The 23,745-nt window shown below is 44.3% G+C and overlaps 1 protein-coding gene across 2 annotated transcripts in view; it reads right to left on the bottom strand.

The window, feature by feature from the left end:
* map3k22 (mitogen-activated protein kinase kinase kinase 22) overlaps window positions 1-23,745 on the bottom strand; it is a 46,953-nt gene that overhangs the window by 17,428 nt on the left and 5,780 nt on the right. For both annotated transcript variants that reach the window (XM_023800261.2, XM_023800262.2), the window contains 4 exons: window positions 17,763-17,846; window positions 15,157-15,201; window positions 4,626-4,738; window positions 1,239-1,276 (listed from right to left, as the gene is read on the bottom strand). In XM_023800261.2, coding sequence (XP_023656029.1) covers window positions 1,239-1,276; window positions 4,626-4,738; window positions 15,157-15,201; window positions 17,763-17,781 — 215 coding nt within the window. In that variant the 5' untranslated portion in view covers window positions 17,782-17,846. The remainder of the gene's footprint in view (window positions 1-1,238; window positions 1,277-4,625; window positions 4,739-15,156; window positions 15,202-17,762; window positions 17,847-23,745) is intronic.

The raw sequence follows: 23,745 nt of genomic DNA, 5'->3' as shown, positions 1-23,745 counted from the left end.
CAATTAGATTGGAGAATTCCACAGTACCGTGGTATAACTCTTTTTAATGATGCTTTATTTGCCATTTGTCAAGTCCATATGAATTCTTTATTATTCATACATCTCTCTATTATCTCTCCCTCCTCTGGGATAAACACACAGAAGGGAGAGTGTGGCTTGGGCTCCGTCAGTTACCTGGCTCCCCTGAAGCAGTGCTCAAGCATTTAACAGTGACACGATTGCTCTATATAAGCACGGGAAGCTCCTGTTCACGGGCACAGAGCCACATACTGCCCCCAGACACCCCCCCAAGCGGCTTCTAAACACAGCCCCTGGTCAGAAGCCAGTGGCCTAAACTCTAAACTAAGGTACACAGCAGTGGTATTAAAACTTTATTTGATCCGCTAGGGCTGATATATTTGCCCTGACTTTACCCCCCCCCCCCCCCCCACCACACACACACACACACACACACACTGACCACAAATTAACTTTCATTATTAAATAATATAAAATTATTTTAAATTGTTATTTTTATGTGTACAGGCATATAATGTGTCCACATCATTTTTAGCATTTCTAAAGCAAAGCTCCACGTAGTTCCTCCCCCCCCCTCCCCCCAGGCTTGAATACCTCTGCAAGTATGAAGTGACTGTATGTGGCCAACAAAAGTGACTGGAAAATTTAAGTCTAGCAGACCCAGTAAGACGTCACTGCCTATACGGCGTTGTGGTACAGAAGCAGCGGATGTGGTTCTGCGTCCGGGGTTTAAGACCCTTGGCATAATTTCCTTAGATGGCCGGAGACATTCCAGGAGAGTTAGAGAAAAAAAAAAAAAGATTCCAGCCACTACTGCACAAAACCCTGCTAGGAAATATCTGTTAATTGAACAGGGGGAAAACAATCATGTATTTTTCAGGGAAGCTTGTGCAGAAATGAATTTTCTGATTCAAAAAAACCCCACAGTAATCCGAGGAATTGGCATCCTCTCCTTTGAGATTTCATACCCCACTGAACGGCCTGGACGTTACTTTAAAATAGGATCAATTTAGTGCACAGTGGCGGGATTCGAAAGCTTGTATTTTAGCCATTAATTAACTTCCAGCAGGTCCGCTCTGCATAATTTGTCAGCAAACTGAAATGTTTCACAGTCTGCCGCTGTCAGTGCTGCTTCCGTGGCCAACAAACCCGGCTGAAGGTGAAGCGGACACAGAGTAAAGAAAGGTACAAAACACAAACGTAACAAGTTACGACTTTACCTTTTCTCTCGCTCATGTTCCAACTTAACACGCAGATCCTGGAGGAGAGAAGACAAAAAAAAAAAGTAATTGAGAACAATGTGCCTATTTGTGTATTATAATGGTGGATGTGAGATATGTAACTGGAGATGAAAAGTTAGCAAAGCCAAGTACTGCAGAAAAGACCTTCTGACCTTTAGAAACGACTACTGCCGAATGATCATCACCCGCAGGTATTAATGAATAAGAAAATTCCAGAAGGCACCCATGTACAAGTGGTTACAAAAGCATTTAGAAATCATGATCCAAAAAAAGACAAAGGCAAGATATCATTATTATTGATCTATACTTGATTTCTATCTGAATGTTTGACCAAAATCACCAATCAGCCGTAACATTAAAGCCACCTGCTTGATATTGTTTAGGTCCCTCCATCCTTTAAGTTTTGAGGTAGAGTCTCCAAGGGTTGGACTTATTTGTCCAGCACATCCCACAGATGCTCGACTGGATTAAGTTATGGGAAAATTGGAGGCCAAGTCAACACCCTGAACTCTCTTTCATGTTTCTCAAACAACTCCTGAGAAATTTGCTGGTGTGCCAGGGTGCGTTATCCTGCTGAAAGAGGTCACTGCCATTGGTGAACATTGTTGCCACAAAAGGATTTATTTGGTCTGCAACAATGTTTAGGTAGGTGGTACACGTCAAAGTAACGTCCATATGTAAGCCAGGACCTAAGGATCCCCAGCAGAACATCCCAGAGCATCACATTGCATCCTCATGCAATCTCTTCCCCAGGTAAATGACACTCACGCACCCGGCCATCCACATGATGTAACAAAAAAACGTGACTCATCCGACCAGACTACCTTCTTATATTGCTCCATGGTCCAGTTCTGACACTTACATGTCCATTGTAGGTGCTTTCGGTGGTGGAAAGGGGTCAGCATGGGCCTTGTCACTGGTCTGCAGCTACGCAGCCCAATACGCAGCAAGCTGTGATGGACTGTGCGTTCTGCCACCTTTCTATCATAGCCAGCATTAACTTTTTCAGCAATTTATGCTACATTAGCTCTTCTGTGGGCTAGCTGTCCCTCCCCATGCGCATCAATGAGCTTTGGGCGCCCATGACCCCAACACTGGTTCACTGGTGTGCCTTCCCTTGGATCCCTTTTGGTAGGTACTGACCACTGCATACTGGAAACACCCCACTCGATCTGCTGCTTTGGAGATACTCTGACCCAGTCGCCTAGCCATCACAATCTGGCCCTTGTCAAAGTCATTCATATCCTTACACTTGCCCATTGCTCTGGCTTCCAATACATCAACTTCAAGAACTTCAAGAACTGACTGTCCACTTGCCTAATATATAATGGCACCCTTGAAAGGTGTCATTATAACTAGATAATCAGTGTTATCAGTGTTCCAATTAACTTACCACTGGTTTTAATGTGATGCCTGATTGGTGCATATTTCATCTCAGTTAGTCAAGCTAATGTTGTGCTCATTGCTGACAAAGTCTGCAGTGACTCCTTTGATTTAATTGAACTGAACTGTATTTCCTTTATTGTTATTGTACACAGTACATTGAGATTCAATGTGCAACTCTTCCATATGAAATGACAAAAAATAATACAATAAAAACAGTGAAAATGTACAATATGAAGACATAAATACAATGAACATATACATATTAATAAAAATGATGCAGTGTTAGACTGTGCAATGTTACGGGAGCAGTGCCAAGTTTACAGGGGTGTTTGCATATATATGTAAAACACATAGTGGACTAGCTAAATGAAGAAACATTGACTAAATACTGAATAAATGCATGCTAGTATTTTACAGCAGGTCTCAGACAATTGCAAGTTTGAGGGAGCTGTGAGGGTTAGATTATTATGGGATAACAGAACATTAAACCCACTTTTGCACTCTATAAGCAGATGCGCCAACATTCTAAATTTATGGACACTCCAGTGAAAAGACAGTTTTTGTAAGTATCAACCCATCTGCCTCCAGCTGGGCCCCTTACTTTCACTTCAAGCTATTTTACTGCCAGGATAACAGGCGATGTAGCACTGGATGAAGGTCAAGTGGAACATTCACTAAGTGGGACCCATAAGGTTAGCTGAGTTAGCTGAGAGGTATTTGTAATTTATTTAATTACAATAGATAAAATACTCTTCGATATCTAAGTCATCCATAGCAAAGGCCAGTGAACACATTGAATACAAGGGTCCTGGACCATGTTTCCAAACCTTTCTAGACACTATATGCTGTCAGACACATGTGCAGACAGCCCAATTCAGCGCAGCAGCTGCTGGCTTTCAAACAGGCTTAAATGCAGAGACAGTCACTGTAAAATGCCGACTCCTCTCAGTCAATCACGTCTTTGATTTGAGGCGTCTAGTAACATTATAAGTGTTTTCCAAGATGTACCTGCAGCTAAACTGCAGCCTGGTGACACTCTGGGATTTCCCAAAAGTCTTGGTACTGAGATCACGGCCCCATGTGTTTTAACATGTGTCTGCACCAGATTAAACGAAACAGCCCCATTGAAATAATGATTCGGCACCTTATTCAGGAATGCTGCACTTTTCTTACCATGCATTCCAATGACTTGGCAAAAAGCTTTTGGACTCAGCCGACTCTTATCACCTGCTTCTAATTAAAGTGCCAATTTGTTTATTGTGGTAAATGAGGCCTGTCTTCTAGCAGCCAATCAAAACAGTATGTTAGTATGGATGTGAGGCCTAATAGCTGTATTTGGAGACCTGGGTTCTTGTTGGATTTAAGATGGGATAATTGTAAGTGAATGAAGATAAGGTATATTTAAACGAGAGTACCTTAAATGTGACGAGTTATCTAGCTAACCACCAAATCTCACTGTGTGATACAGGCCCCTGGTGATGTCATTTTGTTACATTGATGATCCTCATTTTGTGAAGGGACAAGATTTCACCTTCTTAGCTGCAACTTAAGTGCCACTCTAGTGCTGATGATTTCACCACTAGTCATAAATCCAGCCTTTACCAGTTTAATACCCATTATCCAATCAATCATTTTTTTTTCTTCATTCGCTGGGCCTTTGGATAACAAAAAGATTCCAAACGCATGACCTCATTTTCATACCCCAGTGAAACAGGAAGCCACAGAATGCCACAACAGTTCCTTATTTAGCATAATTGTTAGGAGGACATTTTCCACACTTAAAAAAACACTTGCATATAAAAGATTTTTAGATCTAAAAGAATGTAGGCAAACAAAAATGTATTGACAAATTCCATTTGTCCAGGCTATATGATTAATCCATCCATCCATCCCTTGAACCTTATGCTTCCTGACTGATGCTATAGTTTCCCTGATCCTGATTGGATGAGCAGTTGCAAGGGTAATAGCGAAGCTCCTTACCTGTTTGAACAGTGGGGGTCTGGTCTTCGCCTTGCCGCTGGTGATTGAGGGGCAGCAGCGTTGCCCGAGAGCCACCAGGTCCTTCATAATGGAGTTCAAAGCCTCCTCATCATCTGTGGACAGGAACAGTGGTCCATATGTGGTCAGGCTGGGTCGACCGGGAGCGCGCGCGCGCGGTCAGGCTGGGTCGACCGGGAGCGCGCGCGCGCGGTCAGGCTGGGTCGACCGGGAGCGCGCGCGCGCGGTCAGGCTGGGTCGACCGGGAGCGCGCGCGCGCGGTCAGGCTGGGTCGACCGGGAGCGCGCGCGGTCAGGCTCTGTCGACCGGGAGCGCGCGCGGTCAGGCTCTGTCGACCGGGAGCGCGCGCGGTCAGGCTCTGTCGACCGGGAGCGCGCGCGGTCAGGCTGGCGTCAGCCACCCACCGCGTTTTGGCAACAGCATGGACACACCTAGCAACAAGGAATTAAACCCAACCACTCGGTATCTAAACTCCCTTTCAGAAAATCCATCTTTCACTCAAAGATTAAAAGTGAAACAACAGGCAATGGCATCTGGAAAAAGTTTCATATAAGAAAATAATTGTATTTCTCATTAATTTATTCACTTAAATGTATTACTGGTTACAAACACTACCCCAAGGAAAAACAATCTTGAAAACCAAGGTGATTAATAGACTAAACATTAAGCTAAACACGCCCTTGTCGGTCTGTCACTATTGCGACACGCCTGGATTGGGATGACGCACCCGTTAGCCGTTAAACCATTAGCCTCCACAGAACCTTTGCAGGTTTGCTGCACGGCCAAAACATGGGACTCGGATCACCCCGTGTTATCCCTGTATTCCTTCCATGTCTACAAACACGCAAAACCATGTGCTAGAATAATGCAATGCCCAGAGTGCTGGGGGCATAGAGTTAACCCCCCCCTAGCTGATTGGCAGAAATAAATTGACTATATATCCACCCATCTTTGTTCCAGCCACTTATCTGCATTTATCTGTCTTAATGTCTTTTACACTCCATCCATCAATCCATGTTCTATAGCCACTTGTCAAATTGCAGGGGCACGACCGCGTGGGCAGGGTGGTGGCTCTGTGTCCGTAATCGGAAGGTTGCTGGTTCAAATCCTGTGAGTGCCAGAAGAAATTATACTCTTTTGGGCCCTTGAGCAAGGCCCTTAACCTGCAATTGCTTCCTCCTGGGTATGATGCCCAACTTCCAGGAAATATTGAGAGTTGATGGCAGGATTGGCACTTCAACCACTGGGGAAAAAAAACTTCACACCGTTCCATCTTATATAAATATATAGTAATCTATATCTATATATATATATAATTTCAGAAAGAGCATCATCTTGTTTTACTCTATATGACTGAGATAATAAACTAATCGAAATAATCAGAACATAAAAAAAACCATAAAGAAAAAATAATGTGCATAAATATAAAAATATAATGGCATAGCCTGTGGCGTCTCGGCACCCTCCCCCACAGCTGGGACACCCCCTCCCCAGTGTGCACACTCTTATCTGCGGCAGGCATTAATAAGGCTGGTGACAGGTAACAAAAGGTGCCCAGGGAGGGGGGTGTAGGCATGTGCAAAGCGTGGTGTGTGTGTGTGTGTGTGTGTGTGAGGTGTCAGCATATTCACTGCATTCATGTCAACTTTGGGTCCTTGCTTGGGAAAAAACAGAATGAAAAAGGTGTCAGAAAATGTGTTAAATTAAACATTAAAGATTAACCTGGTGCAGCAGTGCTGTTTTGCAGCATTATGCTAATTCCCTTCACACCTTTAGCGACGAGATTACAGACAATACTGCTGCCATTTCATACAATGGGCAGCGGGTCAGTATCTGTCCTTGTCACAATTTCATTCAATTAAAAAAAGAAAACGTGGACTAAAACTGGGGTAAATTGATGTAATCTCACCACTTGGTAGACTAAGTTGCACATCTCCATGGCTGCAACTTTATGCCTGGTCTCAGATCTGTGTGTGTGCAGTTTGCATGTCCTCCCTGTGATCGTGTCGACTGTCCTCACTGTGTCACTGTGTGCACCAGGGGTCTCCTAAAGGGCACCTAGTGGTGGTCGGAGCCCATGTGGCTTCCTAGGCAAGCTTCAGCGATTGCAGCTTGCTGAGTCGTCGCCCCTTCAGAAGACCGCGCCCTTGGTGGCTGAGTATCACACCTAATGGGACAACGGGCATTGATGGCACCCTGCCCAAGCTGGTCCCTATCTTACACCCTGTATGTCCATGAAAACTCAGCACTAACATGGCCCTGACTGGATAAGTGATTATTGAATTTTCTTGCAAAGACAATATCAAAGAAACACAGAAAACACATGCTAATCCACAAACCTCAACATCTCCTTCAAGAGAGAAAAAACACTGTATATATCTCCACCCATTTACATAGAGGCATCTCCAGTACAGTGTCACAGAGAGCCTGGAGCCCACCTCAGTCACCACAGGACAAAAGGCAGGGGTCACCCTGAACAGGATGCCAGTCCATCACAGGGCACGAGGCAGGGGACACCCTGGATGGGATGCCAGTCCATCACAGGGCACGAGGCAGGGGACACCCTGGATGGGATGCCAGTCCATCACAGGGCACGAGGCAGGGGACACCCTGGATGGGGTGCCAATCCATCACTGGGCACGAGGCAGGGGACACCCTGGACGGGATGCCAGTCCATCACAGGGCACGAGGCAGGGGACACCCTGGACAGGATGCCAGTCCATCACAGGGCACGAGGCAGGGAACACCCTGGACAGGATGCCAGTCCATCACAGGGCACGAGGCAGGGGACACCCTGGATGGGGTGCCAATCCATCACTGGGCAGACATGCCTCAATTTAGAAACACAAATTAGCTTAGCTGAATATCTCAGACTATTTCTTTGCAGGACACTGGGATAACATGCACACACACACACAGATAAATCAGGCTGTCCAGAGAACATGAGAAGAGTATATCATATAAACTATTGAGCAGAATCAGCCAGTTCCACCTTGCTCTACAGGCTGCACTCCTGCATATTTTCCAGATTACATCATCGCTCGGCCTTCTCATGAACAAACGTGACATCTAACTGAACCAAAAGCTGTGAAAGATGTTACTCTTTTTGGGGGGAGGGGGTGATATCATATTCTTGTAATTATCCATTTTCCATGACCGTGTACATGTATCCAGTTCAGCATTGTCGGTGGTCCTGGAGTCTATCCCAGAAACGCACCTATTTGACAATTTAGCTGTAACTGCATGTCTCGCTGGAAACGTACAAAACGTACACATGAGATATAAGTTAAGGAAATTTAATGAATACAAATAAATTACTGCTGCCACATACAAAGATGTATAACTTCAAATTAAAATCAAATCTTTTTGTGACAGAAAACTAATAAACTACTTTTTCTCCTCCATCACACTAAATTGAGCATAAATAAATCAGTAATTGCAATGTGGGGAACAAATCTAAATGACGCTATACTGATAAATGTCTATTCTGCTATTTTCACACAATCTGCTGAGGAGTTACAGAAATACAGAAAATGATACAGTACAAGTCAAAAGTCTGGAAACACCTACTGAAAATCATTTGTTTTTCAACAAGATAATGACTCTAAGAACACCTTGTGGTTATGTAATAAGTATTATCTTGTGTACAAGGAAAGAGATGTAGTGCTGTGACAGATGACCTGGACCCCACAACCCCAGGACGTAAACCCTATGGAGCTGATCTGGGATGAGCAGGATCAAAGAGTAAGAGCAGGGTAGCCAACGTGTGCCCAGAACTTGTGGAAGCTCCTTCAGGACTGTTAGAGAAGCATCCCAGGTGGCTACAGATGGAAGCTGGTTGAAAGAATGAGTATAGTCTGCAATGCTGTCATCGCAGCAAAAGGGAGCTCTTCAAAGAATCTAAATTTTGAGAAATTTCTGAGATGTTGAACACCTCTGTTGATTGTAATATTTGATCTGTATTACTTCCCTGCCTCATGGTAAAGAACATAGCTAGAACAGAGACAAATGTATTAAATTCAGGTGTGTCCAGACTATACAGCCTATAGGGTTGGGCTCCAAGTCTCATCTCTGACTGCCCGTCCTGTTAAATGGAAGCAATCAAGGTGACAAGCGAGTCATAAATTAACATATTATGAGTCAACGGGCTCAAAATTAGCCAATTAGTTGAGTCAGGTAATTACTTCACAACTGGGGAAAACTATTCAGGCCAGAACGCAAGAAGCGGCTTGTAAAGCTACATGCCAAAGAGGGGCGCCCACCCCTCTACAGCAAATTTCGGAATATTCCGGAAGAGCGCGTTCTCTCATGCTGCCCAGGACAGTGGCAAAGCAGTGACTGACAGCAACGAGGGAGTATAAGGAGACGCACAGGTGCCATTTTTATTCACATGGATTGCCGCAAACAGCAAGGCAGGAAGGGCGGTGGGGGCAGGGGTGTCGTTTAGCGCATAGATCTGACAAACAGCTGGCTCTCATCCTGTCCTCCACCTACAGATCTAACCTGCTAGCGAATCAGCAAAACTCGATATCAGATATTGCATGTGTAAGATCAAGACGATATTCAGCCAACATCAGTTTCCTCAGCTGCTGGGATCAGCCAATAACGGCCCAACCATACCATTTTCAGCCAATAACGGCCCAACCATACCATTTCAGAAACGCAGGCTTACGGGTTGAAATCTGGCCATAGATCTCTGTGCCCCAGTTTCTCAGGCCTGGCTCTGCGTCACCGCAACTTATCACCTGCGTTCTATGAAACGATTGGTCCTGGCTGCTCCTCCTACGCCAGGTCACCACCTGTGCCACAAGCAGGCCCTTCAGATTGGTCCCATGTTCCTTATCCGCAATAACACTCAGCGTGTCTCTTTTTTAGCCCATCTCATCCCTCCGTTCGCTCCTTTGAAAGCAACGAAGCCGATCTCCTCCATGGATCGACTCATCATTCTGAATCAAAGATAGCTCTGTTTTCATTTTATCCCACCGAAAATATTGGTATGAGTCAGATGCAGGTGTTCTTTTAAATGGCTGGATCAGACTCCGCCCACCCCTCTGCTACCCATTTTCCTATTGGTTAATAGTATGAGTCAGATGCAGGTGTGCTTTTACATGGCTGGATCAGATTCCGCCCACCCCTCTGCTACCCTTTTTCCTATTGGTTAATAGTTTTCCGCAGCCCAGAGAAGTGATGGCATTTTTTCACAGGGCCTACATAATTAACAAAAGGAGAGCATGAATCCGATATGATACATTTATTGTATCCTGCATACAAACCCCACATTTTGGGTGTCAGCAGAAGTTAAATTAAATTAGTGCCAAACACTGATAACAAGGTTAAAAAAAATGCAAGATGCAAAGTATAAAACGCTAGTTCTCATTTACTCCAAATCGAGAACGCATGTCACGTACGATGCGTGAAATGCATGGAGCCTTCGCGTGAAATGTAAATTGGCCCCCCGCCAGCTCTCGATTTATACGAATATGAGCGAAACGCGCTTGAAAATGCGACCTTAACAACAGGCCGTGAGGCGTAGCTGAAAGGGATTTTAAAGCGGTGAGGAGTTGTTAACATGCTTCGGAGATAAGGCGCACCACGTAGCTAATGTGGTATGAAGACACGCTGAGAAGAAAGCAGCTAAATGACAACAAATGCTACATGCAGGAGGAGTTTCTGTGGGATTCAGCAGAGCTGAATGCATCAGTAGACAAATCCTGCCCACTGCCCCTCCCACAATCTTCCTCCAACCAATGCTGTGCTTGCATCCCCTCCAACACAATGTTGCACATGGATTTCTGCAGACTTTGCACAACAACCTGGTCACTTGCACAAACTTCTCTATCTTGCACTAAAACTCGGCACATTAGGAGTAACCAATTATCTACCTTGTGCATAAGGAGTCTTTCGCAATACTCACAATATTTAAATTGCACTATACATTTAAATACACATTTATGTATTTATTGCCATAATTGTAATCATACGTATTGTCTGACTGTAACCTCAATATGTATCTGTGATTTGTAATTTTATGTTTAATTTCTGTTTATGGCTGCCTAGAAAGATATGTAGTGTACGATTTTCACTGTATAGTGGAACTGACTGTTTACTGTGCAACACTCTTCAACATTGAACTTCTCCATTGATCACCAATTCACAGCTCCTAGAAGGGCATGATTTAGGGACCAGAAAGGCAGAAAAGCATGGGACACAGACTGCAGAGTTACGGAAAGGTTCTGCTGGTAGGTCTGGGCACCTTCCAAAGTAATTATACATCTCTGGTTATTCACCATGAAAATCAAGCCTGGTGATTAAGGCACTTGTTCAAAGACAGCAGTATTCACTCCACATCATACCCAAAACTACGTATACAATTTTATGCCAGCATTCACAATGTTTCAGAAGTGACTGCAGGGCTCTGTTACTGTTAATGAGCACCAAAAACCTAATAAACTCTGTAAGTCGCTACACAACTCTGTTGACAAACCTCAGTGTTCCTTTGAGGAGCTCCAGGCTGGCATTTCCAGTAATGCTGAATCACACTGAACAGAGCAGCCGTACAGGAACTGGACAGCGGGGGCTGGGAGCTGGACAGCGGGGGCTGGAATCTGACACCAAATAGCCCCTCTGCGTTTGGCTATGACCCCCCCCCACCCCCTCCCCGCCAAGCACTCCCTCTATTGCATGGGTTTATGCTGCCACTCCAGGTCCCTCCCGCAGTCCAGAGACTATTAGGCTAATACGGCGTCTTCAGGGCAGGTCGTTCCTCAGGCCTGTGCCCGATGCTGCCGGCGATAGCAGACGCAAAACCGATGGATGAATCTATGTACATTTTATGGAGCCAATCATTTATAGCCCTGACTTGTTAAAATGGAAAAATCCAAGATCATTTTAAATTAAATAGCACACCGAAATACTGAAATAAAATATGAGGACACTCCAAAGTGTTTATATTAAACTTTTGTGTAAAGTTAATCCAGTGTTTTTATTTACTTAAATATCGATTAATAAACTGCACGTAGACACAAGGGGTGCCCAGGAAGAGTGGGCTCAATCTGAACTGTGAATCACTCGTCCAGTGGTCAAAATATACAATGGCACATGATATAGAGAATATCTGAATATAAAAAAAAAAGTTTCTGATCTGAATCTGGGGGAAAAAAAAGCTTCTGTCTGTCTGGCTCAGTGAGTGTGAAATCAAGGCATCCAAGACAGCGAGAACTTTGATAAGACTAATGCAGTGGAGGCACTATGCTGTACCGGCAGCTATGGCTGATGACAAAGGCTGATAACAGAATCCAGAAGTTTATTATCAGATTAAAAGATAAATAAAAAAGTAAATAGAAGACAGAATGGTTTAAATGTCTCAACTTATCACATCTCTGGAAAATGAAAGTGACTCCAAACTTGGAATGACAACCAAACCCAGTTTTTTGGTTCTTTATTACTCTGTATTTGTTATTGAACATCCATCCATCTTCTGCAACTGTTTATCCAGTACAGCGTAACAGGGAGCCTGAAGTCTATCCCAGAATGCACAGGGCAGGGGGCACCCTGGTTAGGATGCTAGTGCATTACAGGATGGGTGTGCACACACACACACACACACCATGGGAAATGTAGAGATACCCCTATTGCATGTCTTTGGACTGCAAGAGGAAATCCATGAAATATCGGGAGAACATACAAACTTCACTGACACACAGTGGGGGAGTCGAACCCCCAACCCTGAAGGTGAAGTGACCCCACCACCCACTGAGCCAGCATCCCCCCCACAGATAGGTAGGGTGTGAGAAAAAAGAAGGGCAGGGTGTTCTGAAGGATCCGAACCTACAGCCTTACAGTCACTATATGTTAAACTAGCTACAGCATCACAGAACCCAGCAGTGCCGTTCATGATTATCGTCTCAAAACCTGACATCGAAGTGACACCAGAACCACAGACGGAACAGGTATTGGACAGAAAATTTTATTCTAGGCCCTTTCATGAAGACTTGAACCTGTTTGATTCGTATAGTGTCCCAGTTTGGGGAAAACTGGTGATGCCAGGGAGCACAAACAGGTGACGTCCAGAGAAAATGTTCCTTCTCCTCTCCATGGAAAAAATGGGAAGCGGGTTCTGCAGTCCGTCTCTCCCACCCCACGGAGACGTCCCGCCGCCCACACTCCTGTCGTCAAGGTTACAAAACAAACAGCCCAGGGGCCCCAGTGTGGGAAAAGTGTGGAAGGTTTCTGCAGCGTGTCATTTACCTCATCAGCCAATCGCGGGCTGGGGACCACGCAGTAGACCAATCAGCCGACGCTAATGCCCACGTCTGGCTTAGCCACACTGACAGATTGTTCCAACTTCCTTGTTTTCAAGTAACATCAAGTCAACTGTGCAAATTCCAAACTCAAACTATGCGACATGCAATCCTGCGGCATTCTTTCAGCGGTGCCGATTACGATGCAAATCTCACTCTGCCAGTTCACCCTAACCCTCCTATACATCACTGATAACCATTTTCCCTGGGTGAGACTTCCCTGACGCAGAAGGTGACACCTTCTACTTTTTCCTGTTTTACTACAAGTTTTACAGGCAAAATAATTCTCATCGATAATTCTTAGGTCAGTCGGGAACAGGAATCAGAGGGAAACGGGGGGGGCACCTCGTTTCTCAAGTGGGTTTGGCAGTCAGAGCAACCAGACTATAAACAGACACAGAGAGAAAGGAGCTATTGAGAGCTGCTGGTGGCCAGTGACACATGGCAAATGCATTCGGATAAATGAATCCAGTCAAAGGCGTCGCAGCTGCGTCGCTTCCAATGGCGCCCAAGTTCCATGGATGAGGGCCACACCAATTAAAAAGCCTGAGAAAGTTTTCACCGTACATGACAATGGGTCACCAAGAAACCCAAGAAAGTCTCTCTGCCGAACCCAACAGGTAGTGTGGGGGAGGGGTGCACCATGGCTGCCGAACATCAGTCAGAAAACCGCAGATAAAAGGACACCCTGCCCAGGCCCTAAGGCTGCTACTGTAATTCATGGTATTTTACTTTGTCCTGTAGTTCTTATCTAGCATCCTGTAACTCTGACGGTTTTTCCGTTTTATTTTATGTCATGTTTTATTGTCGTTCCCTCTCCTGCCCTTTCTGATACATCCACGCAGGAATCTATCCAGCACAGCTAAGGGTAGCTAAGGCATCCTGAAGAAGATTCGGTTCAGTGATTCTGCTGTACTTGTAGTTTGTTACTGAATCATTTTGAAATTTCTGAAAGACCATAAAGAAATACATAGTCGGCCCCTTATATGCTTTAAATCTCTCTAGATTACTTATAATATCTAGTGCAAAGTAAATGCTGTTTAAATAGTTGTTATACTGTTTGGTTTAGGGAACAATGACAAGAAAAAACATCTGTACATGTTCAGTACATATAACCATAGTAATATGTATAGGAAATTATATTAATTATAAATACAGAAAATATACATTCATTCTCTGCATTTTCAATCTGTGGTTGGCTGAATCTGCGGATGTGGAACTGGCGGATATGGGGGGCAGACTGTATATATTTTCAAAATACCACCCCTGGTAGTATTTTATTTTCACCCATGTAATAATATTTGGGAAAAACATATAACTACAGGACAAACGAGAGACACAGCTTCAGCTCGACGGCCCAGCTCAGACAGGAAGTAGTTAAACACGTCATAGAAGTGTCGCCAAGACAACAGAAGCCAGGGAAAGGCGGAACACTGAAGCTCACCATTGTCCCCTTGAGACGAGTTACCTTATTACTCCTACCACTCTAGTAATATTATTCACGGCGGAGTTGGAAGACGGTTAACCAGACAACCTTAAGCGACTGAACACCACGGGAGACTTTTTCAGTACGTGGACATGAGGAGCAGGAAGCTTAATCCTCAGTCTGTCTCCTGATTACCAGGCTTCAGTCAAATAGGAGGCTCTTGTGATGAAGCTGACCAAGTCCTTATGGGAAAAACAGTGGATACTTCTTGATTTCTTTGCTGATGCCACTCAGGACAAACTCAGCAGTTCAGCACATGTTAGTAGATTCTTCCCACCTGATCGCATATATTTAGCTATAAAAACAGCCATAATGGTGTGGCGGTGGATTGTGGCTCAGTGGGTCAAGCTGTTGTGCCTGTGATCAGAAGGTCACCAGTTCAAATCCTAGTGTCAGCAGAGTGATTTCACCATTGAGCCCTTGTGTGAGACCCTTAACCCCCAATTGCTCCAGGGACGGTCTGAGCCTGTTTTCTCAATTGTATGTCACTCAATAAAAGCATCTGCTGAATTAATAAAAATGTAACAGCATGAGCATGGGTAGCTTTAGCATGCAGAATGACTTTTCACCTCACAGGAGTAGACATTCTGGATTTAATCAAACAACATTATTATTTAATAAGAAAAAGATCAGTCTGGTCTTATGAATGAAGGTGTGAACTGCCCTCAAATTCTCAGTGAGACGGCTGTTAAGGTTTGAGAGGCATTACGGGTGACCGTCGGCTTACCTTTCAAGTTCCTGTGAAGTCCAGGTCTAGCGGGGAAACCGTCAGCTGTGGAATAAGGGGGACATGCTGTCAGCCTCGGTAAGAGACAGGAGTGCTATGGTTTCACTCCTCATTTTTAGTCGTTCATCTCACAGGAACTGCGTTGATGGGCGTCCCTGCCTCATATCAAGTATGCGTTAGGAATAATTTCAAAATCAGTCAGAAAACCACAGTTTTAACTAGATTCTCATCTCAAAAGTGCAGCTTGACCCGTAGCCTGAACTTTATCGGTCATACTTTCTACAGCTCCTTTTAATTAGGACACCGGAATCATTACATCACTAACTGGAAACTATTTAAATAGCTCAGAAGGCATTATCTTAAAGTATGAGCTGCCCAAGGAACTCCTAATCTACAGTCAGGTCCATAATTATTGGGACATCGACACAATTCGAATCTTTTTGGCGCTATACACCACCACAATGGATTTGAAATTAAACGAACAAGATGTGGACAATTGGCTGCTCAGCTGTTCCATGGCAAGGTGTGTGTTATTCCCTCATTATCTTATTTACAAGGAGCAGATAAAAGGTCTAGAGTTCATTTCAAGTGTGCTATTTTCATTTGGAATCTGCTGCTGTCACTATCAGAGACAAAAGAGCTGTCACTATCAGTGAAGCAAGCCATCATTAGGCTGAAAAATAAAAACAAACCCATCAGAGAGATAGCAAAAACATTAGGTGTGGCTAAATCAATTGTTTGGGACATTCTTAAAAAGAAAGACTGCACCGGTGAGCTCAGCAACACCAAAAGACCCAGAGGACCACAGAAAACAACTGTGGTGGATGACCGAGGAATTCTTTCCCTGTTGAAGAAAAACCCCTTTAGAACAGTTGGGCAGATCAAGAACACCCTCCAGGAGGTACTGTAGGTGTATGTGTGTCAAAGTCAACAATCAAGAGAGGACTTCACCAGAGTGAATAGAGAGGGTAAACCATTGGTCAGCCTCAAAAACAGGAAGGCCAGATTAGAGTTTGCCAAACATCATCTAAAAAAGCCTTTACAGTACTGGAACAACATCCTATGGACAGATGAGACAAAGATCAACTTGTACCAGAGTGATGGGAAGAGAAGAGTATGGAGAAGGAAAGGAACTGCTCATGATCCAAAACATACCACCTGATCAGTGAAGCATGGTGGTGGTAGTGTCATGGCGTGGGTATGGATGGCTGCCAATGGAACTGGCTCCCTTGTATTTATTGATGATGTGACTGCTGACAAAAGCAGCAGGATGAATTCTGAAGTGTTTCGGAGAATATTATCTACTCATATTCAGCCAAATGCTTCAGAACTCATTGGACGGCGCTTCACAGTGCAGATGGACACTGCGAGAGCAACCAAAGAGTTTTTTAAGGCAAAGAAGTGGAATGTTATGCAATGGCCAAGTCAATCACCTGACCTGAATCCAATTGAGCATGCATTTCACTTGCTGAAGACAAAACTGAAGGGAAAATGCCCCAAGAACAAGCAGGAACCTAAGACAGTTGCAGTAGAGGCCTGGCAGAGGATCACCAGGGATCTAACCCAGCATCTGATGATGTCTATGCATTCCAGACTTCAGGCTGTAATTGACTGCAAAGGATTTGCAACCAAGTGAAAGTTTGATTGTTAATTTGTACCATTACTTTTAGTCCCTTAAAAAGTGGGAGGCACATATACAAACTGTTGTAATTCCTACACTGTTCACCTGATTTCTATGTAAATACCCTCAAATTAAAGCTGAAAGTCTGCAGTTAAAGAACATCTTGTTCATTTTATTTCAAATCCATTGTGGTAGTGTATAGAGCCAAAAAGATTTTGTGTCGATGTCCCAATATTTATGGACCTGACTCTATAATTTCTGTTTGAGTACCTACTTCCCCTTTTGTGAACAATAGCTATTTACTGCAGATCGTGGCAGATGCAGTCAGCCTTTAGTACGTAATGAACAGTTCATGCTTTGAGGACATACATGCTCCAAAGGCTCTGGAGGTCTACGTATCGTAAACCTGTCTTGAAAAATTCAAACATGCATTGCTTTATGCTTTACGCATGTTGGCTCTGGTGGGTAGCATTGTAGCTTCACACCTTTGTGGGTGAAGGTTTGATTCCTGCTTTAAGTGTGTGATAGCCCTGTGCCTCTGGAGATAGGTTCCAGACTGACCAGAAACCCCGTACCAGATAAGCAGTACAAGAAATGGACACCTGAATCCAGGCTAAGAAGAGCCATGATGGCTGGAGCCCCTTGTGTCTATGTGAGTAGAGTCGTATCGCCACTCATGAGAATCACAAACAACCTGCGCAGCCATAAGGTCCAGACACTGGATGAGCACGGAGGCTGCATAAGGGATGCAAACTGTATCTCTCCACCCAATCTCGGACGAGGTTTTTTCATCACGCAGCTTTGCTAGGGAACACCATAGCAAGTGGGAAAATCTTATTGGTTCCCAAACGTGTTCAATCCCTGATTGTTCAAATTGTTACATTTCGAGGAGGAAGGGAACATGCAACTCTGTCTGAGGAGTGTGGCGGTGGCTGCGTGTGGCCATGCGGGAAGGATGCTGTCATTCACAGGGGGCACTGCTCACCCATGTTTACAGTCATCATCAGGAGGCGGCTGCGTTGAACTCGGGCTCAGAGCTGGATCTTCGCCTCCTCGTCTGGATCTCCGCCTGGGAGCAAACGAAGCCATTTTTAAACATTTGCCAAAGCCAATCAGTGTGCGGTCATGACACATCAGCCACAATTCCCAGAATTCCCCAAACGAGATGCACTGGCATATCATCGAGGGTATTCATCCCCACCAATTAAAAGCCCGGTAAAATGTGAATTTGCGATGCTAATGGAATCGCATTTACAAACAGCAACATCAATGAAGGCTCGCCCTCAAGCCACCTGAAGAATTGCATTATGGGAATTACCATCATTCTTCTGATGGAAATGTAGTCTTTTGCTGGTAGGTCGTTACCTTTGGGATACGATTACCCGGAATGTGTGGGAATCAGACGCAGACGATGCCAAGCAAAACAAAAAATGCCTGGAAGCCATCCCCCGTTTTTTTTTTTGATTAAAGAACTGTCACCACCACAGATGAAAGGATCTGTAACTGAGCTCTACATTTCAACTTTTGAAGTAGAGGAAGGATTTTGTCTCCACAACAAAACAAGTGGCAGCCAAGGACATAGAAAAAAAAAAAACACAACTTCTGCAAAAATTCTCTCCTTTTTGCCATCCCCCCCCCCCAGTCATACCTGTAAGTAAATTGAAATCACTGAAACCAAAAACCAACCACTATAACAGAAAAGCAAGAAAAACTTACTACACTTCAGTTTATTCATACACCAAATTAGTTATGCTTTAAAATCTTTAATGTCCCGTGAATGACTGACGTTGTAACTATTTAAATTAATATTTTGAAAAAGTACTTTTATCATTTACAATGACAAAAACTAATATTGTTATATGTGCTTCCTGTATAAACTTTTTAATGTTTTTAATGTTTGTGTAATGCCTTTTGGATTCCAAGCCTAACAAAAAAAACTTTACAGTGAATAAACTAGAGAAGAGAATTCAAGGAATATCTGATGTCATCGAGGCACTTAGAAACAATTAAATTCACAATAAATGCAATGTTTAGCAACACTGAGAATTACGGTTCATAGCAACGCTGATTTGAAGTAACGCAATCACCAAGCCGGTTCTAGAATATGCTTCTAAGGCCACTCCAGTTATGGAAAGTTAATCTAAGCAGCACATTTGTTTATTTAAGAAAATGCAGTATGTATGGAGCACAGATTAAAGTCTGCCACTCGACAGTGATATGGGGTAATTTTTTGTACTTCTGAAGTGATAAAGACACACAAGAACAGCAAAATAAGGAACTTGCAGGCATTCAATTCATCAGACACCGTTCACCAGCAAAACATGATCAATATAAGCCATTATAATGTATTATGTAGGTATCTACAGTATAGTACATTATAGATAAGAGCTTCATATAGCATTCATATTGCACAATAAGCATGGCTATAATGTGTTATGTCTTTTATGAATGCAATATAATGCATTATGAAGGTATCTATAATGCATTATACATGGATGCTTTTTAATAGTGTTACCAAACTTATTTGATCCAGTGTGTGAAATGTGGCAGGGTTTGTTCAGTGGGCAGCAGGAGTAATTCTAGATTTTTTTAAAAGCATAAGAGGTGCCATAATTCATACAGAGAGACCAACCTTATCATTAGCCAATGATACATTTTGAATTGGTGAGTGACAGGGGAGGGTGCACTCCAGGGCCAATCAGCTTGCAGCTGTGGCCCCACCCCTATATACACCCATACAATACACCTTGTCAGCTCTAGGGATGCGAGTTTGATTCCCACCACCAGCTCTGTGGTTTCTGGGTTTCTACCAGCAATTCAAAAATATACTTTATGATGAACTGGCATCTCTCAATTACCCATAATTACTGAGCTTGTGCCATGAGATGGACTGACATCCTGCCCAGGATGTCTCCTACTTCCTGAGGTAGGCCCCAGCATCACTACAAACCTGGTTATGAAAGGGGGTTGGAAGAATTATGGGCAATGTTCCCTCAAAACAGAAGGCTGACATGGTACACTGGTTGATGAGTGGGATGAAGGGCCGTGGTCGGAAAATGACCTGGTAGGAGCTGAGGAGCCGCTCACTCGCTCTCCCTTTCCTCAGACTTGTTTTTGCCACGTCTTTTCATTCCCTCACTATTCTTTCCCCTCCCAAACAGTCAACGGGAAAAAATGTCCCCAATCCGAAGGCTTACTGTAAGTTTCCAGAAGCCAAGCCAAAGGGGGGCCCTGCATCCACGGCAACAACGGGCGCAGCTGTAACCGGGCAACTGGAAAGGGAATCGGGTAGAGGAAGGGGAAGGGGTAGCGGGTCTCTGTTCTGACTGAGCAGATTGACACAGTACCTCAAACACTTCTAAATAACTACAGCCAATTTACGATTAGGAAAAAACAGCTGACCTATTCTTTCAAACATCTTTGAGCAATTAAAGGCACTTTTGTGAGGAAACACTAACTGTGTTTCTTGGAGGGTTTTGGCACTGGTCTGATGCCACCACAGACAATAAGCTCGTTATAACTCAAAAAGTAATTGACGGATCTTTTTCAAACTTTGCAGACACATTACAGGGGTGACTTTCTGGAAGTGGGACAGATCACACCAAAACTGAATTAGTGCCACACAGTGGTAACAAAGAAAAGTGTAGCTTCAGATTCTTGATCTGGCACGATAATTCAAAAAGTATATGACAGACTTTTGTGATAACAAGGAGCCCCAGGTACTTGATCTTATTAGCAAGATAACTGAAAAAGAATTTGACAGATCTTTTCAAAACTTCACAAAAACTTTGTACAGGAGAAGGTCTGGAATTGTTGAGGTGGGGAGTGTGTGTAGTGGGTGCTAGAGATTGTCAAGGTTGGGGGATGTAGGAGGAGTAGGAAATGGGGGGGGGGGGTGATGACTCCATCCATTCATCACCGTGACCACTTAATCCCAACTGGGGTTGCGGGGGGACCAGAGCTTATCCCAGGAGCAAGGGGCACAGGCAGGAACCAACCTTGGGCAGTCGGCAACACACCGGAGGGCACACATTTAGACTCGCCAATCAATCTGCCTTGCACGCTTTTGGACTGTGGGAGGAAACCAGAGCCCCCGGCAGAAACCCATACGAACACGGGGAGAACCCAAAAGGACCCGGGACCGAACCCAAGACCTTCTTGCTGTGAGGCAGCAGTACAGTGATTAGCATCACCATGCTGCCCGGGTAATGAATTGTCTGAGGAATACATTGTTGTCAGTGTCGAGTTTTGACTATTGTGCCAATATAGTGCAGCCTCAATGTAATGCAATACGCAATGTAATATTATTACAAACAGTGAATAGTATAGCTGATATGAAAGATACCGAGTCTTTTAGCGCTCGTAGTGTTAGCTCCTCTTTGCTGAGATCTATCCTGAGGAGGAAGGTTAGCATTGGTAACCTGGTGTGATCATAATGGGCTGTGGGTCCACTGTGGGAAATCGAGCGGGGGGGGGGGGGCACCGTGACAGAACAGGTGGTCTTTATACATGTTGGCCGCAGAATAGCATTGCGGTGCGGGGAGCCGTCTGAGCGCCGAGTTCATTTACACCGGGCAGCCGGTAGTGGGGGGGGGGGGGGGGGTGTGGAAGGAAAATAAGCCATCTGTCAGACATCATACTCTGTGCGGAGGGCAAACACCCGCCTCTGACATTCAGCCGGAGTCCCCTCACCGCGGACGGAATCCGGTCTTATCACGTCATGCCAGCCGTATGCCAGTACCTGTCGTTTCCTGCAAGGAGGCACCCGGAGAAGGCAGGGATAACGTCATGGGCGGAGATCTTCCTGGATCGGGGAAGGGCCCTGGACAGGCCACAGCCAGGAAGACCCGCGTGTGACGTGTTAGCAATGCACGGCAAGCTAGCTGGGACGTAAATTATTACATCACCTGAAAACGGGAGCAGCTTTTAAAAATGCCAGAATGATCCCAACTCTAAACTCAACACTTTGCCGGCACCAGAGGGGGATGATGCATAGAAATACAGGAAGTAGTACTTCATCTATTTTTGAGGTTAAATTATGCAACAGGTAACTTTGAAATAACCCATAATTATGGCATTGTCATTCAAAAACAATTTCTCCCTTCTTAGGAAAAATTCACTATTGTTATATTGTGGAATGTATTATCTTACCACCACTAGCCGGCACCCACATTGTTCCCCACATTACGCCCCCCCACCACGGGAGAAACTGACGTCATCCAGAGGAATTGCGAACTCAGCGGCTGAAACATGGCCAGCGATTGCTGCCTGCCATAACTCTGTGGATATAAAGCCCAACAGACTTGCACCTAAAACCTGAACTGCTTTGGGTTATATAGAGAACGAACCAATAAAAAAAAAAAAAACATTATATGAGGAACCAGCATATAATATTAAACTGATAAACATATTATACAAAAAAATACCTACTGGACAGAGGAGTATTTCCAAGCTAGGAGGATGAAAAGGCAGTAGGGAGACTGAAAATTGTCGGAAGGGACGACAGTACTGTCCTACAAAGGCAAAACACAGTAACCATACTGACACTGAAACTGAGAAAAAGAGCTTCAGAGATTTTTAACTGTCCATCCGTATGTGTAGTAGGTAGGTAAATGAACTTAGATGCAAAGCGACAGGGGGCAGGGTGTGGCTCAGGGGGCTAAGCCTCTGTGCCAGCAACTGGAAAGTTGCCGCTTCAAACCCAGCCTCAGCACGTCCGTGGGCCCTTGGGCAGCTGCCCTTCACACCTACAGAGAGCAAGTTGGGGGAGGCGTAAAGAGAATTTCCCCACAGGGATCAATAAAGTATAATCATCATTAAATATGTATTTATGAAATAACTAAGACATTTTGTCAAGAGATAAAACAAAGCTTAAGAGAGCCAATTTCAACTTGAATTTTGAAATATACAGTTACAGTGTTTTGCCTTTGTACAGCAGAGTAATCATCCCTGTACAAGTCAGATTCCCCGAATCACAGTAGGACAACTGTACTTTGAAAGGAAAAAAAATCATTGTGTCATTTTTCTACATTTTATAAAATTGAAAATAGAACAAAAAAAGTCCAACGATTGTTCTTGGGTTCCCCTGATGTTTCAGTTTCATCTCCAATCCTTCGAAGCCACTGCAGAATGGAGACACTGCAGCCATTTAGACAGGCGCCTCTGCAGCCGGCTCTCTCTGGCTTAACAAATACCGAACTGTTACTGCTCCACTCACGTGTCGCCTGTCTTTCCAAGAGCAGAGGAATGGGAGCGGGCAGGCAGGGACTGCGTAGGGCATGACGTCAGGGTCACCCTGGACCGTGGTGATGTCACTCCCCAATAGGGGGAGGGAGGGAGCGGAGCAACCAAAACATTCTATTGAAACCATGGAAACGGAATAAAGAGCGGCCTGGATTAGCAGGTGGCCATAACATACGTACGACGTCATTCCCACTGTAAATCAACATCACATGTTTTTAATTATGGCCAGATTAGCTGAACAAACATATGACTTACACGTAAAGTAGATGTTATTCTGGGCTAAACATTTACTAAAAGAACTACAGTGAACTCCTGTCAGAGTACTGTCTTACACAATCACGCTTAGAAATCTATAAGTGCTATAGATGTTAGTTTGACACTGGTGACTCTAAGAGTCATTCATGTGTGTTTGTCTTCAAGGATAGACCTTCATATTCATACAGCACTATGTGGCTCTATGGATTATGATGCTGTGCTTGTGATCAGAAGGTCACTGGTTCCAATCCCAGGGTTTTGCTGAGTGGTTTCAGTGTTGAGTCCTTTAGCAAGGCCTTTATCCCCCAGTCGCTACAGGGACTGTCTGACTCTGCTCTGTCAATTGTACATCACTTTGGATAAAAGACATTGCTAAATAAAAGCAAGTCTGTCAGTCCCTGAAGTTCTGCGCTGAGGCAGACCTGGGGCGGCATTTAATTCTCTGCATCATTCACCTTCTCCTAATGTCA

Source organism: Paramormyrops kingsleyae, chromosome 1 (assembly GCF_048594095.1).
Source record: "Paramormyrops kingsleyae isolate MSU_618 chromosome 1, PKINGS_0.4, whole genome shotgun sequence".
In the NCBI taxonomy this organism is placed as follows: Eukaryota; Metazoa; Chordata; class Actinopteri; order Osteoglossiformes; family Mormyridae; genus Paramormyrops; species Paramormyrops kingsleyae.
Note: the sequence above shows the minus strand (reverse complement) of the source record. Positions and strands in the feature narration are given on the sequence as shown.